At 34.1% G+C, this 19,393-nt stretch overlaps 1 protein-coding gene across 2 annotated transcripts; it reads right to left on the bottom strand.

Annotated features, from left to right (window-relative positions):
- GCA (grancalcin, EF-hand calcium binding protein) lies at positions 1 to 19,168 on the bottom strand. Of its 2 annotated transcripts, none has more exons than XM_011947089.1 (8): positions 18,982 to 19,168; positions 15,263 to 15,430; positions 9,035 to 9,104; positions 4,953 to 4,996; positions 4,529 to 4,676; positions 2,268 to 2,381; positions 1,866 to 1,924; positions 1 to 1,213 (listed from the first exon to the last, which is right to left on the bottom strand). In XM_011947089.1, the coding sequence occupies exons 1-8, from the start codon at positions 19,006 to 19,008 to the stop codon at positions 1,187 to 1,189; spliced, it is 657 nt and encodes a 218-aa protein (XP_011802479.1). In that variant the 5' UTR covers positions 19,009 to 19,168; the 3' UTR covers positions 1 to 1,186. The 2 variants fall into 2 exon arrangements, with proteins under 2 accessions (XP_011802479.1, XP_011802480.1); XM_011947090.1 differs by having other exon boundaries at positions 5 to 1,204.
- Positions 19,169 to 19,393: the final 225 nt, after the last annotated feature.

The following is a 19,393-nucleotide window of genomic DNA, read 5'->3' on the forward strand; positions in this document are numbered from 1 at the left end:
TAAGAAAAATATGTGGTTTATTAAATCTTCACTAAGATAGACATGAGGTGTTTGCCAAGAAAGAAATTACATTAATCATAACATCTTATACCAGGGATACTGCACACTAAAGATCTGGTGATTCTACTTTGCATTTTCGGCAGTTTTAGTACCACTCAGAAAAGTTGCTGTGGTGCCTACTATGCTCAAAACACCACATCACATAGATGTACTCAAAATACTTACCGGGTTTTTAACAGCAAAGCCACCACTAATGTTAATATTGTCAAATAAGTCAAATGTATAATTTCTGAGCAATCAGAGTGGTTAATTACTTGTTTTCTTTTTTTCTTTAACTTTATAAACAGCTGACATTACATTTAAACGACAATTTAATTAGGACAATTTTGAATGCTGACATATCATCAAAAATATACACCATTTCCAAAAAGTCTAGATTTAGAGGAGGATGCCATTTTAGGGGAACTATGTCTTCACTAATGAAATAGGGTGCAGAGAGAAATACTTTGTTTATTAAGAACTGTTTGCTTAGAGAAGACAATAAAACATATGGAAGAAAAATATACACAACAAAAAATTAAAAAGGAAAAAATAATGCCTTCTGTAGTCTTATCCCACCACAGATTTGACTGGGGAGATAATTTTCTTCTTCTCGGACAAAGATCTTTAAGTGTCTTTTCTCTGATTATTTGATCAAGGAACAAACTATCTTATGAACACGGCACAAAATCCAGGCTTTCATTTCTAGCTGGCCCTCAAACACCACCAACTACAAACAAAATTTAAAGTCTAATTTGTAACCTTCGGATAAGTATAAATTAGTTTTTTCTAGGCTTTTATCATTTGGCTTCTTATACAATCTATCTTGTAAAGTACATTCCTCTAAATTTACATTGTTAAAAATTAAGGCTAAGCATTATTTAAATCAAATAATCATACACCAATATTTTATGACAATATGCACATATTTGTAAGGTAACTTTTCCAAAAGCAGTAATACACCACATTTTTTTTAAATCTTTTATTGTTTTGAACTATCTGCTAAAATAAAAACACACAGAAAGGGAAGAGAGACTTAACGGGTAGGAAGAACATGGAAAACCCTTAAAAGTTTTAAAGTAGTCCAGTTCACTTCTTCCAAGCAAAAGAATTCACAGTGTCTCTTCAGGTTTAGAATTCTAAACATTCAAATTGCCATAGTGCCCTGCAAAAACTAATACATAAGTAAAATTATTATCTATTAAGAATAAAATGGCTTTTAATTGTTTTTGACTATATTCCACAAAAGCATTTTCTTAAGAGAGAAAAGTTTGTTTCCAAGGCTTATAATTCAAGCCAATAAATACCAGTAATGTTGACCCCATAACTTTCATCAGTAAATACAAGAAAAACAAAACAAAAACCCTGAAACATTAAAGCACAGGTAAAATATAACTGTCTTATAGCTTGAATTTTTAAAAACCCTGAATATCAGGTTAATAGTAACCATTTGAAATGAGAAATGAACAGCTTCATAATGTGTCATGGATTAAAATTTTTCCCTCCCTGAGAAAAAATATCACTACAGTAAACTACCCTTTTTAAAAATAATGGTGGTTTTGGCCCTTAAAAGTGATTCATTTTTTTAAATTCAAAAAGCCTGTCATAAAAATTGAAAAGCATATTTACAATTTAACATGAAGTCAAATTGTTTGGCATCTATGCCAATATTAATCTTATATTTGTGTTAAGCTGAAAAATATGGAAAAGTATATGGCATACAAAATATATTATTTCCAGTACCTGTACTTGGGATCACTTAAATTTTTTTACTAACTAACAACGCATCTAGAATGCAGTATAAATACCAAAAGCAGGATACTTACATCATCATACAGGAAATTCACAGACCCTTGTTGCAAGTGGTCTCTTTTCCTAAAGAAATCTTTAAACAAAGAAATTACTTTTTTATTGAAATTTAAAATACATAGTTTCAAATATTTAGTGCCCCCAGGTACAAAAAAAGAATAATTTCATATTCAATTAAATCTTAAAAGTGATTGAATAGCCCAGGCAACAGAGATATGAAGGAAAACTTCCAAAAATAACATATAACAAGTTTTTATCATTTATATTGCTTAATATTTAAAGCCTTAAAACTAATTAGATTTAACAGTGAATAAAAGAGGAAAACACATATTATTATAAACTTGCTGGAGAAAATGAGACACATTATTCAAGAAAAACAGCAACATAATACCGTACACCTAGTTTTAAATAGTCAATACCTGTCAATGCTCGAAGCTTCACACAGCAAGCAACATAATCATCAAAGAAAATTCTGCCATTCTTGCTATAACGTTTAACAATAGTAGTTATTGTTTGAGGACTCAACCTATAACCTAAAAAAGAGATAAATTAAAATTTCTAAATGTAAATAACATAAGAACACTGCAAGAATGTCTTCTCATTAATCAAGTCATAAAATAACTTTCAAAATTCATTCCACAAAAATATAATTAGAAACAAAACACATTAATATTGAAATTGATCAGACCAAGGCTTCACTGTTAATCCTGTTAATCGGTATATGAATATCACAATTCTAACTTTGTAATAAAGTCAAAGCTAAGGAAAAGAAAATAATTCTCTTCTTATGAATTTATCATATATTGTTATTTTGAAATAATGTCTAATTTCATGGGTTTTAAAGCTTCAATATTTCAATTATGTAACTTTGTGTAGTTCTAAAAGAATATTAATGCAAGGATTACTAATGATCTTTGTTATTCAAATGATATTTCCCACTGAACATACTGCTTGAAAGTATCTTTTATAAGTAAGGGAAATTTGAGGATCAACATGACTACTCTAAAGGGGAAAAAACAAAAAACACTATTCTTTTTTGTCCTGGAATTCTGAGTGTTTCTTCACACACTGTAACAATAATAACAGCTTTCTCACTATTTCACTGATTTCCTTGGTTCTTTGTTCTAGTAGTCCTGTGATGTCCAAAATTTTTGATTGTATACTTATATCGATGAGAAAGAAGTTTTTGATCATTCATTCCCAGTATGTTTTAAATTATTTTAAATTCTATACATGTATTATTGTTTGATTACTCCCAATTTAAAATATAAAATCTAAAATTTAAAAAGAATAAAAAATAAAAACATAAATTAATATATTCTACTTGCTGTACCCTTTTAGATGGCCCTATGCATTTAAAGAGATGTATACATTTTACTAAGAAGAATAGTAGCCCACTATTATTGCCCATACATTACCGGATTTGTAGACTTGAGCAAATGACACTAATCCATTCAAAGGTAAAAACAACCAAAATAAATGCAATAGATAATTATACATGCAGCTACAATAGAATGTAATGCAGGAAACGTATACATTGAAAGAAGCAGTAAAACATGCAAACTAATGTAATTATATGCAAATATATTTTGAACTTCATATTAGAGAGTTACGAGCTAAATGCGGTACTGATAAAATTCCTAGATTTTCTCATAGTCTTCTCAGCAAAATAATTTGAATATTTTAAAATATATATGAAGACCTTAAATTTGGACAATCCAGAAAACCCTTTTTACATTCCACTGCCTAACTGGAACTCTGAAGGTTTTCTTTTCTGTCAAAGATTATTACTTTCCCAACATTAGGCTGAATTAAGGTCCAGGTTTAATCCATTAGGTATCAAGGATCTATAATTGAACTACATATGTTTATATGGGCTGGACTATCCCTACTACTAAATTAAAATGTCTATTTATAAAACAAAACCAAACAAATCACTGATTTGACTTATTTAAATTGCAATTTGAGGTAAGTCCACTTTCATTGGGTTCAGATTTTAACTTCCAAAAAATTAATTTTCATGTAAATATATTTTGTTTAGAAAAGAGTGTAAATCACAAGCATAAAAACAATCCATAAAGCTATTTAAAACTGCATTAACTTTAAGCAAATTACACACCATTGTATGTTATCCATTTTGAAAGTACACTAAGAACATCAGCTTATCAGAGAGAGGTATGATAAGAATAAAGTTATATACTTTTAAATTACTCTAAAGTGCAACCTTTCCATCTTGATGTATTTTGGCACCTGCTATGTGTTCTGTAGTACGTAAGAAAAAAAAGACAAATGAAAACATAGGTTTTACTGCTGAAAAGCTATTTTGTACAGACTTTTGACTGACGGAGGTAAGCTTTGGCTCCCAATTAGAGACCCTGCCAAGTTATAAAAGAATACAATATAAGTGGTAAGTACTAACAAAGAAATAAATTTAAACACAGCAGAAGAAATTCAGAATGTATGCATGTATGAAAGATCATCTTTTGAAAAAAAATCATAATTAAAATGGTTTTGTTGAGGTCTTTGGTCAGAATTTACCTACAACCTTGAAAACAAACAAAGGAACTTGCTGGTGAAAAAATATATCCCTTTATTACTTAGTAAATTGAAGCAATTAAGTTCATCTAATCAAAGAACAAAGAAGAGCTTTATAGATTCTAAAGAATGTTAATGTTCTTACCCATAAGACCAATGGCTTGACGCAACTCATGATGTTCTACTGTGCCACTTCCATCTTGATCAACAGTCATGAAGTTTTGCTTCCAGGCATTAAGAGCTGCCCATAGCTCTTTGAATTCATTAAATCCCAGTTTTCCTGTGTAATCTCTCTGATAGTTTTATTAACAAAAATAAATTTTGATACCTGAGTTTATCTGACTCTAAATCATTGACTAAAACATGAGTATGCTTCTATAGAGTTAGCCAAACTCATTATACAAACAGATATCTGTATAAAAACTAAAAAGCCTAGAATTTAAACAGGATCTTACAAAGTATTTTTAAATTCACTAGTTTACTATGGGCACTGAAATCTAACCACTGGCTTGATATTCAGAAAGCAATTACTCTTTATTCTAGTATTTTCTATTTCTATTCAAGGATACATCCAACATGGCAATCATAATTCTGCAGGTTTCCAAACTGAAGGCTGTAAAACATATTCAATATTTAAATTAGAGTATGCCCAACTTTATCTATGTAAAATTATGACAATCTCTAGTTTCAAAATAAAACATTTAAAAACTGCCAAAATATATAAGATCACCACAATCAACAAGCTATTATTGAATGTTAAGTACCCATTGTTTTAAAAAAAAAATTACTGCCTTCGAAGTACTCACATCTAGTGAGGGGACTAAGGTAATTAAATGAGCAATTATAAACTAACTGAAAATTACTGTGACAAAGACACTCCAGGTATATAAAGCACTTGGCTTCACCCAAGCCAGGGGAAGAGGAAGGCTTCCAGTCTTTATAACACAAATGACAAGTGCAGTTAAAGTAGAAGTTTGACATGTACTCAGAGATCACAAAACTTGAGTTAAAGTACGTGGGAGAGAGTGACATATGATGACATCAGAAAGGCAAATGAGGGCCAAATCATGAAACTTTTGAATACTACCCCAAAAAGTTTGGGCCAATAAAAGCCACTGAAGTGTTTCAGAAGCAGAAGGGAAATTCTGAAACTTCCATTTTAGAAACTTTAGTTTACAATGAATAAAATATAAAGTGGGATGATACTGGAAATAGGTAAGTCCATTGGTAGTTTATTGTAATAGACTAAGTAAGAAAAAATGAGCATCTGAATTGAAGCACTGGTTTTTCTCAGGGGTTGGGGGGAGAAAAAAGGAAGAAAATATCAATACAAGCTATCTTAAAACCAGAGGTAATTTGAAATATTAACACTTTCATATTTACAGAACTACAACTGATGACCTATTGATAAAATTCAATTTTTCTAATCCTTTTCTAATTTTTCTAATCCAATTACATTCAACTAATATGCTGACATATCCCAAGACTAATTTCATGTCCTGATAAAGAAAATATCACGTTAGTACAGTTTAAACTTACAAAGTGTTTAATAGCAGCTTATTAATATGAATGAATGAATAAAAATTTTCAAAATTATTATTTTATTTTATCCATAACATTTTAACATTTTATAAGAGAAGAAAATTATTTCAGCTAAATTTTAGACCCACTAAAGAAAAAATTATAAAACATTCCACAAGTTAAAACTGCTGATTTTCTTTAAATGTTTAATATAGTATCGATGTTAGAATTGTTAGTTATTTTATTTTCAAATTGACAACTCAATAGATACTCGATGTGTTCTTAATATGAGTAAGGTGGTGTGTGTTACATGATTTCACATAAACATGCTAAACGTATAATAGTTCCAGTTTTTAAAAAGGAAGAAACTGGGACCCAGAAAGGTAGTTTCCAAAGTTTATAAAGCTAAGGCTATAAAACTATCAGAGTGAGGGGATTACATGAGAAATTTCTGGAATGGTATTTCCTCTTTTGGGCAAGTAAATAATATCTATTTTGCTTTACAATTAACTTGGCACACATTCATAAAGTGGGAGAATCTGAATTAATGACAATAGATGGCTAAATCTGAATCAGCAAACAAGCAGATCTTCAATATCAGAATAGCAATGTGTATGTATAAGAAAAAATATTTAGGACAAGGAGTGAAGAGACAGACTTTTCAGGAAAGTTGACAGATTTTTCACTTCCTCCCCATAGTCCATTAGAATGGAGAGTAAACTAATTTAAGGCATAAAACCAGAGAAAAAGAGAATTAGACAGGAAACAAAGGAACAAAATTTTGCAAGTTGAAGAGTTGATGGATGTGAGTTAACCAATCCAGATTTCAGAAAATGGATTCCTGAACTTGTAATGAGAAAAGCTGAGAAGCAACCCTTGGAAAAGACCCCAAATGCTTAAGAATTGGCAGTACTTCTGAAAGTGGGTGTGAAAGTGGAGACAAAAACAGAAGAATTGGCTGAAAGTCTACCTAAGGAGCATTCTAAGCCTCATATCCCCTCCCTGCTTCAGTTCAATTGGATGGATGCTACACCTACTTCCAACCCAGCAGAAGTCTGGAATTTTATTCTCTGGAGAGGTCTCTGAAATGCAAGATAGCAGAGCTGAGACAGGGCTATCTTCTAAAAGTAAGGCAATTAAAGGACAATTTACAAAAGACTTGAGAACCCTTCTGAGTCCACCTCTCCTTTCCAGGCAGAAGGTCAACTGAAAATCCAGTCCAAAAGGAAATCCCTAAAGATATCGACATCCAGAGTTACAAGACAAAACTGCCCAGCCAAACCACCGTACATGGAAGCCCACAATCAATGCTTAACCATGATATCAGGGCTTCTTATCAGTATTTTAGTTAAAATATGAGCAAGACAGTATCATCAGATAACTGAGAAAAGCACCTAACATGAAAGACCACCCAAAACAAACAAAATGAGGAGAAAAAACAATCTGGAAAAAACAAAGGTTATATAGGAAGAAAAAACTCTGAAGATACATTAATAGTCTCAGAGAGATAAGGGACAGTATCACATTCATGAAAACAGAAGTTCTTGGATTTTAATGAAAAGCAGAAATTAAAGACTCAATAGAAGGTTTAGGTAATAAAGTTGAGGAAAATTCCCAAAATGTTCAGAAAAAAAAATGATAGGAGGGAAAAGATGATAAAAGTAGAAAACCCAGTGAAAACAAAAAGCATTCCAGAAACAGAAAATATCATTGAAGAAAATGTCCTACATCTAAAGCAAAGGGGTTTCCAGGCTGAGAATACCCTCTGAGTTCCCCACACAACACAACTAGGCACTTCATCATCAAATCTCAGAATACTAAAGACAAAGATCTCCCAAGTTTCCAGAGAGGAATAACAAATCACATCACTTCCAGGCAGGAAGGACAAAGATAAAGCAACAAGGGACACTAGAAATAATGGAGCAATACCTTCAAAATTCTACATGAGAATTATTGTAACCTAGAATTCTATAGCTTGCCAATCAACTCTGAAGGTAGAATGAAAGCATTTTTAGATAAATAAGCTCTCAAAATTTTATCTCCCATGTATTCTTTTGTTTGTTTTTGAGATGATGTCTCACTCTGTCACCAGGCTGGAGTGCAGTGGCCCAATCTCAGCTCACTGGAACCTCTGCCTCATGGGTTCAAGTAATACTCCTGCCTCAGCCTCCCGAGTAGATAGGACTACAGGTGCGTGCCACCATGCCCAGCTAATTTTTGTATTTTTGGTAGAGACAGGGTTTCACCATGGTGGCCAGGGTGGTCTCGATCTCTTGACCTCATGATTCGCCCACCTCCGCCTCCCAAAGTTCTGGGATTGCAGGCATGAGCCACTGCACCTGGTCATATATTTTTTTTTTATTAAGAAGCTACTTAACTATATATTTTACTAAAATAACATAATGAATTTTTTAAAAGAAGACAACAAGAGATGGAGTAAAAAGGAGATCTAACTCGAGAAATGGGGAAACCAGCTCCAGAATAATGGTGAAAGAATCCCAGTATGACAGCTACGCATAAAAAACAGCATATCCTGGAGTTCTAGGATAATGAAAAAGAAAGAATGCCCAACAACTACTGATTTCAAGAAAAGCAAAACATTATATAAAAAGGAAAAGTAATCATGCATTATCATAAGATATAGCTATAAACAGCATTCAGATAGTAAAAATAAAGACTAACATACCTAACAAAAATTATTATATATTATAACTACATTGGAAGGACAGGAGGATGGGAAACATTCCTCTGTGGAATGCAGAGACAGAGGAGAGTTTAAGGTTAAAATAAAGTGAAATCCTCATCTTCCATAGCAAGGTATCAATAGATAATCATAAAATCCAAAAATCGATCATGAAAAAATATTCTATCTTGAAATATGGAAGCAAATTTCAAAAGAATCAGATTTTTAAAAGTTAAAAGAAGTCTCCTCTATGAGCAGTTAATGTTGAGGAGACAGGAATGCACAATGAACAGTTATTTTCGTAACGAGTTTTACAGTTATCTGACTTCTTAAACTATGTGCATGTATAACTGCAATAATTTTTTAAACATTTTAATTACAGGGACAAAAAAGTAAGAAAATAAATTTCCTATTACAATTTCGACAAAAGGGGAAAAAAGATCTCACGAGAGTAAGTTCCACTAATTCCAGACTGTGTCAAACATCTCTGAAGTTCTTCAGCATCCAGTTCACCATCCTGTTTAAAAATAATTATGACCTAATTTAATGTGCAATTGTATAAAAGCATATTAAAATGTTAATTGACTGTTTTAGGCCAATCAAGACATATGCATTCTTTGAAACATTACTCTATAATTAACTACAAAATACTAGAAGTAATTACTGACAACAAAGGCATATTACAAAATATCATACAACATAAATAATTTCTTCTACTTCTGAATTATAGCACAATTACCCTGTTCTATAATGGTTCAAGATAATCTTATAAGAGTCGTTCTACTTCTATTTTAAACAGTTAGAAAAATGCCTAAAATATGTTCAGAAAAGTCTCAAAAACATCCCCACTCATGCTGTTTTGGGAAGAGATTATTTATAAATAATACTGAAGCTTTAACTGGAAGGGGAAAGTATATTTTCCCCTGCCATTACCCCTAGCAAAATTCTAGAGTCCCCCTGTATCTTGCAGCTATTCTTTTGATTACTGCCCAAACATATCTTGCCTGAACTTATTACAGAAAATAAAGTTTTAAAATGCAAACAAGAAATCACAATGGAAATGAAATAGGTTGAGTATTCTCATTATGATTCAGTACCTCATCCTGTTTTTGACAAAAATAAGTAATTCCTTTGGAACCATCACATACATTGGCACAAATGCAAAACGTCAGCTATGATGAAGGATCAAGGAGGCAAATTTAAAACATACTCTTCATGAGAGATCCAAGAAACAACAAAACAAAAAACTTTTCTAAATTACTTCTAAGAAATATTATTAGCACTCATATTCTACTGGATTTTTGGCAAAAGAACCCCTTACAAAACTTGGCAAAAACCCCTTACAAAACTGTAGTTGTTCCAATAGAAATTACAAAATACTAAGCAGCATTCTGCTCAATGGACCACATGTATGGCATTACCTAGTCAAGAGTATCTAAGTGCTCCTTTCTCTGTCACACATATTTTCTAGGAATCTTGCTTACTAAATTTGAAATTCTGTAGTTAGAAACTTATACCTTTAAAAATTAGCCATATTTTTAGATCAGGGGACAGGTTAGAAATTTTTCCTCAAATTAAAAAATGGCAGAAGGCCTTTTTGGCAGAGGAGCAAGCTATGCATATACCTGAAGGAAGAGTGTTCTATGCTCCTGCTGTTCTAGACAGCAGCCATTAGCCATAGGCTCCACTGAGCACTTGAAATGTGGCTAGTCTGAATTACAATGTTCCGTGCGTATAAAATACACACTAGATTTCATATATTTAGTAAAAAAAAAAAAAATGTAAAATATAATTGATAATTTTTATGTTGATTAAATGTTGAAATGTTAGGATTTTTATTTTATATTATGGGTTAAATAAAGCATTAAAATTAATTTCACTTATTTCTTTTTACTTTTTGAAATAATGCTGTGAAACATTAAAACTATGTGCTTTGCATTTATGGCTCATCTTATATTTACTTTGAGCAGTGCTGTTCTCGGCAAACAGCACAAGTACAAACTCTTGGTGTTGTAATCATCTTCACCTGTTCACCTCTAGCACATCTTTCCCTACATTCTTATCATTTTCTACTTGTCTGTATCTCCCTGGCTACATAGAGATCGTCTGAGTCAGTGTCTCAGTTCCCTTCATCTTTGTATTCCCAGGCTGTAGCAGAGTATCTAGTACAAAGAAGGTTAGTTATTTGGTAGAATGAAAACAACTACCTCTGGTTCTTCGCTAAACTGCTGGCATTTCTGACTGTTTGTGACCATGTTCATTTACTACTTCAAAAGATTAAAAATATTGGAATTTCTCACTCAAATGTGGATTATATTTAAAAATCTGTACAACGAATGGAATTCTGCTTTACATGTGCTCTTTACAGAATTTTTGAAGTTAGAAAAACAACCGTAACAGCTTTGCTAGAAGTTATTCACTGCCATCAGAAAGCATTCTGCTAGTATACCACTTCAGAGATGTTATGAAAATATGTTATCTTAGGCCGGGCGCGGTGGCTCAAGCCTGTAATCCCAGCACTTTGGGAGGCCAAGGCGGGCGGATCACGAGGTCAGGAGATCGAGACCATCCTGGCTAACACGGTGAAACCCCGTCTCTACTAAAAAATACAAAAAATTAGCCGGGCGAGATGGCGGGCGCCTGTAGTCCCAGCTACTCGGGAGGCTGAGCCAGGAGAATGGCGTGAACCCGGGAGGCGGAGCTTGCAGTGAGCTGAGATGCGGCCACTGCACTCCAGCCTGGGCGACAGAGCAAGACTCCGTCTCAGAAAAAAAAAAAAAAAAAAAATATGTTATCTTAATGATTAACTCACAAATAAGCAATGTCTTCCTAAACTACATGAATAAAATCCAAGTGATACTTTTGGATTTCTTTACCTATAGTTGAAGCTGATAATCAGGCTAACTATACAAACCCTTAACTGAATTAGGTAGCATTAGTGGTAGAAAGCTGAATGTCCTAATTAAATTATAAGAGTATCAGGTAGAGAATTAATAAAAATCAATTGCCTTTGGTTAGGCAGCAAGATTTTAAAATAATATCCAACTTCAAGTCCTATTTGTTCAGTTACTCAATTTGAGTCTCTGCTTGCTTATCTATAATGCAAAGGTACGTGTGTCATGCCCACATCACAGCTGCTATGTGGAAAAGTAGAAGCAGTGTGTGTATACAAAAGTTAAAGTTGTTGGTATTACTGTGATGCACATGTGTGTATGTCTGAAAACAGAAACCAGAATTTCCCCGAATTAATCGATGATTTAATCCTTACTGTTTAGAATACTTCACCCTATAAATAAGAACACTGCGGAAACCTTTAATCGGATGTTTTTCATACAGCATCATTAATTATGAGGCCCATCAAAAAAGGATATGGCTGTAGATGTGAGTTCGGTAGTTGGGTTCTAGGAGCAGTATACATAAGTCAGATATTGCACCTGATCAGTCAAAGCTAGGTAGAACTCAACATATGAAAAAATACAGTCTAAATATTTAGACTAAAAATTGAAAATGGGAGAGTTAATGCATCCATTTAAAACATTTATTAAATGTTTATATATTCCTGATATCTATCTGTCAAGTAGGGAAAATACGACCAGAACCCTGTCTTCATGGAGTTTATTTATTCAAAAGCACAAGACTGGGAAATTTAAGGAAAGTATCAAATAGTTCAAACATAGCAAATTTATTGCCAACAATTAAAATGCTGAAATAGTTCAGAAGTCAAAAAAAGTCTCCAAATATATGTCCAGTTCATATACTTTAAGTTGTAATTTTATATGATGAATATATTACATAGTCAAACAGAGATAACAGAATTATTCTCAGTATAATACTTATTCCCAGTATAATCCTTTAAAATGACAATGCTATAACGAGTAGAATAGTTAGGGTACCATTTATGTGCAAACAGCAGAAAATATTATTGAAGATGCTTAAACCAATAGGGGTTTATTGTTTCATATTGTTCTGAGGCTAGGCAGAACAGGACTGTATGGCAACTTAGACTTGTCATCAATCTCTACATTTTTCCACATTCCCTATCTATAGGTCTTTATCTCAAGCCTGTTGTCTCAGGGTCACAAGATAGCTGCTACACCTCCATACCTCAAGTCCCATTTCCAGGCAGGAAGAATGAAGGGGCAAAAACAGCCACAGCTAAGGCTTGCTCCCAGTAAGGCTTTTTTCATTTGGGGTAGAAGGATTTTCCAAAGATACTGCACCTACATGTCAACGGTCAGTCCTACAGCACATGGCCGCCTTCAGTAGCTACAAAGGTATCTGGGATGGTGAGTATTATAGTCCCCCAGCCTCTAATACATAATAAAAAGTAAAAGGTTAGCCTTTTATCTTTTACATTTATCATAAAAAATAAAATGTAAATGAAATTAGAGTAGCCAAAACAGAATGTCTGCCATCTCTATTAATTCTATGTATACTGTCTATCCCTAGAAAAGCGTATTAGACCTAGTGAACACTCAAGGGAATGAATAAAATGTTATTAAAGTTCTATAAAATTCTATCTACATCAATAAATCTTTGTTAACCATTATAAAAGAAAAGAGACAAGGCCTGCAGCTAAGACTCAAGAGTGAATTTGTTTCTGCCCATTAGTCTGGTATTGGCACCTCCATTCTGCCAGTTTCTTTACCTTTTCCTAATCTGTTTTATCATTGAGCCTCTCCCAGAACCATCCACAATTTACAAATCTCCTCTTTGATACATTGCCCCAACTCCCTCAAGATGATTTTCATGTAGATCTCTTTTTCCAAATCCTTTCTGGTCCCCGGTCTCCATCCACCAATCCACTATATTCCATAAACACAGAAAAGCCTTCAATTTCCCCCCCAAATTGTTAAACAAGTAAATGAAACATATCAAGAAAAAAAAAAACACATCTTAAAAAGATGTTCCCAAATGTTTCATTAACACATACAACTATCTTAGTTCATGACTCTTCTAAGAAGTTTTGTAGACAAAAACACAAATATAGCAGGTGCTGCAATACATACTAAAGCAGCAAAAAAAAAAAAAACAGTCAAGCTCATTTACTTCAACAACAGGAGATAAACACCAATACAACTTCTTTTCAATCCTTTAATATATCTGGAATTCATGCTACTATATGGTATGAGCTGAGGATTTACATTTACTTTTAGATAAATTGTTAATTATTTCAGGATAGTTAATTCAGGAATCATTCCTTCCCCACTGATACGAAATGCTACCTTTACCACATACTGAATTCACAGGTAAGCTTCTGGGCTCCTCAGTATTATATGTTTGTTTTTACATTAGGACCACACTATCACAATTATTAATAATTATAATACATTTATATATTATAATGTAATATTTATTCTCAATAACATAGTATACAAGACAGACTTTAGAATCATTGCAGCAAGTGCCAAAAAGAAAAAAGAAAAAGAAACCTTTAGGAATTTGACTCAAATAATACTATATTATTTATTAATTAATCTGGAAGACATTGGCATCTTATAATATTGTATTCCTTCCGATCTTGAATATTTACTCAATACTTCTGTCAAATACAACTAATAACTGATACAAAGGGGCATAATACATATCCTCTTTGCTTAATTTTCCTTGAAATTTCACATGAAAAATATATATAAAATTACTTAGAAAAGAATAAACTGTGGTATAGTATTACAGTTATGTAGGAGTAAAAGAAAAGCTTCCTGTGACAAAAGTATTCACATTATCATCAGTAACAGTTCACCTACAGAATTCATGTACTTGAACTGGCAGTTTCATACTTCCCTATTGATCACAATAAAGTCAGTCTTTTAAATCATTGCTCAAATTTACTGGAAACAAATAACATCCTAATACCATACCTCATCATAACATACTATTTCCTTTAATTTTTAATTAATAAATCCCAACATGATTATTTTGATAATCTGGAAAATTTACTAGCCATATAAAATCAAAATTACTATAAATGACAAAACTTCACCTGTGAGAAAATGTAATTTCTCAACTTGAATAAATTTATGATGTGCTGAAGTGATTTCCAATCATATTGTTTGACATACTTAGGTTTTAACTGAGATTTTTTTTTAATGGGAGTGAGGCCCAAGTTAGAAATATTGTTCCTTATAATTGTTTAAAATACTTCCTACTTTCCTCAAACTTCCAATACTCATTTTTGCATGCTATAAAAGAATGTGCAGGCTAAACCTACTTAGCTTTGTGTTATCTGTCACTCAGGAAGAGTCTGATGCTCCTAAATGTCAAACAGAGTGAAGGAAATAAAAAGATTTAAGTGATAGAAAAATGATAAATAATAAGAAGATATAATATCTAAGTTTTGGTGGAGTGTTTAGTGACTAGTAAGAGAAGCCCCTTGTAGAAGAATTTCAGTAAGGCAAGCATACTAAGTAAGAAGGAATCAGATTTCCCCACTATGAAAAAAAAGTTTCCTCTTTTAGTCAAATGAACAATGTATCAAGCATCACAACAACAGACTTTTAAAATGAAATAATTAGGACTATGCTCATCTCTGATCTCAGGAAAAAAATTAGTCTAGATAAATTTAAAATATAAATTTCATATACATTTAAAATGATACTCTAAATAAAATAGTTGACATTTCTCTTAAACAATAATTTTCAAAGACATATTCATGCAATATATTTAGTATCTCACCCGTCCAGCAACAGCACTGAAGTAAGTATACACAGAGTCACCAGCTGAGGAATAAGCGTCTGAAAATGCTGGGAACCCACAGTATTCATCGAGGAGTACAGCTGGACCTGTTTCTGGCGCTGGCTGTCCCATCTGTATTCCTGGCACCTGAATGCTAAAATTTCCAAACTGTAAGAGTGAAATAGGAGAAGGTTAGTAATATAAATATTACCTATTATCTATAAAAGTTGGATTAAAAGAAATTATTAGAAGCCCTTACCAAAAGCTTCTAATCCTATCACAAAAACTTTACAAAATGTTAGATGTCCTACATTAAGACATAATTCAATTCATTAACATATATTACCCAACATTAAAAGAAGTGTAAAAGAAAAAAGAAAGCTACTAGCCTCTAAGAACTTAATCTAACAGAGGAACATGTACAATTTTAAAAAATGTTTACCAACATCACTGAAGTAAACAAAAAGTAAAACAATGCAAGATTTTACCTAAAGTAAAACTAAGAAGTAAACCTCAAGACACATACTTAGAAGAATATATGTGTAAATACAATGAAACTTTGTTAAGTGTCAACATTTACAATATATTGGGTATTGTATTCTTTACAACTATTTAAACTTAAAATAAAAACGTTATATGTCAATATAAAATATGGGAAAAGGGTACACAGTTTTTCAAAAATCTTTTAAGGGGCAGAAAGCAAAATGTTTAAAGAAACTGCGGTGGTTGTGGTAGTATCCTGAGGGATGAGAGAGAGTTCCATATGCTAGCCTCTCACTTGTTTCTTTTCAGCCTATTGTGACTTATTACAGTTTATATATGTGGTATTCTCTGCTGTTATAGATCATGTGATCTAGTTTTAACTGAAGCCCTCACAAAATGGCAATAGTAAAGATTAAAAACATGTGCAGAAACATGAAAGGCTTGGACATGAAAATATTGTCTAAGCCTTTCCTTACCCACATTATGTAGTAATAATAACAATGATCAATTTTGACTCATTTGAAACTATCAAGAGGACAACTTCAAATATGAATTTATGTAAACCATGTTTAGGGATGAACCTTGTTGGCCAGGGGCCCCAGTTCTCCTCCACATGGGCCCTTTCACATGGCTCTTTCACTTCTTCACAGTATGGCAGTCAGGTTCTGAGAGAGAGAAACAGAAGCTGCCAGTTCTCTTACAATAATAAGTCTGGAACCACCATGGTGCCTTTTCTACTGTATTCTACCAGATGAAGGTGAAACAGGCCCAACCCAGATTGAAGGAAGTGGAGAAATAGTCTGTGTTTTTCGATAAGGGGAGTGGTAAAGAATTTGTAACCATCATTAATCTGACCACCAGGTTCTCAAATTATGGGATTGGGGAAAGTTAATGCTGCAAATTGGGAAGGCAAAACAGATTAAAAGTGATTTCTAAAGACAGATTCTTCATCTTTGAATTCATTTTGTATGCTATTTCTTGTGTGAAAATCTATTCTGTGTAAGTTTTCTGTGCTTAAAATGTATTTTTATTATTGAAAACACTGAAGCTTGTATAATACAACATGTATAAATAAAAACACGTAACAAAGTTTTAGATTGTTTCATTTCCTGTGACCAAAATGAGAAACAAACAAAAAAAGTCCTTTATATTGAGTTATAATTTTTATTCATATACAATTAGTAAAAAAAAAAAACACAATTTTTATAAACAATACTTAAAAGAAGAAAGTAAAAATCTATTGGAAATGCATCTCCTACAGAGATAAATCATACACTTAATTAGATAAAAGTATACTATCAAAACAATTAGGTCTAGTAGCTGACATTTTATATTTTGTTAAAAGAATATAAGAAACATTAATAAGGTGTGGGTTTCCTTTATTTAACATGAGTTATAAATGTCTCAACTATCTTATTAATATTCTCCTAGTAAAGAAATCATGTAAGTTTTATCCCAAAATGTTATCCAATGTATCTTAAAATATTTCAATTACATTTTTTTTTTTTTTTTTTTTTGAGGCCGAGTTTCACTCTTGTTGCCCAGGCTGGAGTGCAATGGCACGATCTCGGCTCACCGCAACCTCCGCCTCCCAGGTTCAAGCAATTCTCCTGTCTCAGCCTCCCTAGTAGCTGGGATTACAGGCATGTGCCACCAGGCCCAGCTAATTTTGTATCTTTAGTAGAGACGGGGTTTCTCCATGTTGGTCAGGCTGGTCTCGAACTCCCGACCTCAGGTGATCCACCCGCCTCGGCCTCCCAAAGTGCTGGGATTACAGGCATGAGCCACTGCGCCCGGCTCAATTACATTTTTTAAAATCAGCGTCTCTAATCTATATTGCTTCAGCTATTGAGGGTACTTCTTTTTCCTGCCATTAATAATGAGCATGAGAACAGCTGAAAAGAGATGTTTATTTTAAATTCATGGAAAAGGGTATTTAAATGTTCAAAACATATACAGACGTTCTCTTTATTGTGTCGTGGAACTCTCCATCAAATTCAAGTACTCTCACAAAAGTGGGTAAGGAAGCACCAAATTATTTGAATGAAAATGTATTACTCTTGCCACCTCACTCTGCCATACATATATGAATTAAGAGCATACCAAGAGGAGTAAATATATCACACTTCTAACAGATAGCTTCAACCAAATGAAAATACGTCTACGCTAGGGACGTTTTTAAAGACCCACAGGTTTATGCTATCTTGACTAATCTTTAAGGGGCTTTACTTTCCTTAGGCAGTTTAAACTTCCTTCCTAAATTTAAGGACTCAGGAGGAGTATGCATTACAAAGTGGAAGGTGCCACAGGGAATAGAGGCAAGTCTTAAGGAAAGCAAATCAATTTTAGAAACAAGTATGTGTGGAAGTTGAGGACCTGGAAATTCATATCCTAAAACAAGAACAAGAACAACAACAACAACCATGAACTCCCAGGGGTAGAAGTAACTCTTTTGAAGACCACAACCATAGCCCAAAGTCAAGTCCTATGTTAAAATCAGTAAAACACAGTTTCTCTGTTTAGGTAAAAAACAAACAGAAATAAAAAGAGAAAATATATTATATTCTACCCACACCGCAATGGATCAAGCTAATGTTAACTCTGTTAACACAGCGTGCTCAACCCACTTTGCAGATCACTGACATCAATACTAAAGATTTGGGTTCCTTTCTGAAAAGAAGGGGCTAGCCACCAGGACTCTACCACTATAACTTGCAACTCCCAAAGGTGATATAGGATAAAAGTTATAAGAAAGAGTAACTTCCCCCCGCCTGGGGGCGAGGGGGGTAGTCTAGAACAGATTGCCCTTCGTATAACAGTAAAGATTAGGAGTTATTTACCGTACACCTTAATTTATTCATAAGGAACTTAAAGAACAAGAAGTGGTCAGGAAATTCAGAAACAGGATCTCTAGCAACACTGAGTGGGGGGCGGGGGAGGGATGTACCACAAAAGATTACTGGAACAAGAAGAGGGTGGCTTGTTCCTCCGTTCCAGGAAATAAATTTCCAAACACACATCACTCCCTCGGCTCCACACCTGCGGCTCCAAGTCAGCCGAGGCCCAATGCTCGCCGCGGCCCTGGCTCCCAACACCCCCGGAGTCCCGCGCCGCCGAGTACCAGGCGCGGACGCAAGGAGCAGCCGCCAAGTGCGGACCCTGCACGCTGGCACCGCCCCCGAGGGGGCGCCACACTCCGCCAGGGAGAGGGACACGGCCAAGCGGCTGGGACTCACCCCGCCTCCGTATCCCGGGTAGGCCATGACGAGCGGAGCAAGCGTCACCCTCGAGTTGCGTCCGCAGTGCTGGGAGAACAGCACAGATGCAGGTGCAGGGAGGCGAAGCTGCAGGTGAGGCTAAAAGACTCACCGTACAGTACACTCCTCCGAACCCGCCCCCTTCCGCAGTCCAGCCCCGGCCTGCCCGGTTCCGATTGGCTGAGTCCCACACTTTGGAGCCAACTCTGCTGCAGTCCGCCCCTTCCCGTAGCCTAGCCCCACCCATCTCTGCCCTGATTGGTTACACCCCGTCGTGAGCCCACCAGTCCCTGCTCGGCTCTTACTGGGTAGCTCAGGTTCTCGCGCGCTCTCTTTCTAAATCCCGAAGAAGCCTTTTCTCCTGTAGCTTCCCACCCTCTCTGGAAAGGTC

This window comes from Colobus angolensis, unplaced genomic scaffold (assembly GCF_000951035.1).
Source record: "Colobus angolensis palliatus isolate OR3802 unplaced genomic scaffold, Cang.pa_1.0 Scaffold259, whole genome shotgun sequence".
NCBI lineage: Eukaryota > Metazoa > Chordata > Mammalia > Primates > Cercopithecidae > Colobus > Colobus angolensis.

Coding starts and splice junctions, on each gene's coding strand:
- GCA (XM_011947089.1), bottom strand. CDS start 19,008: ATGGCCTACCCGGGATACGGAGGCGGG. Junction 9,105..15,262: donor TCAGTGCTGTTGCTGGACGG/GTGAGATACTAA, acceptor ATTTTTAAACAG/GATGGTGAACTGGATGCTGA. Junction 4,677..4,952: donor TTATGATTGCCATGTTGGAT/GTATCCTTGAAT, acceptor TAAAACTATCAG/AGAGATTACACAGGAAAACT.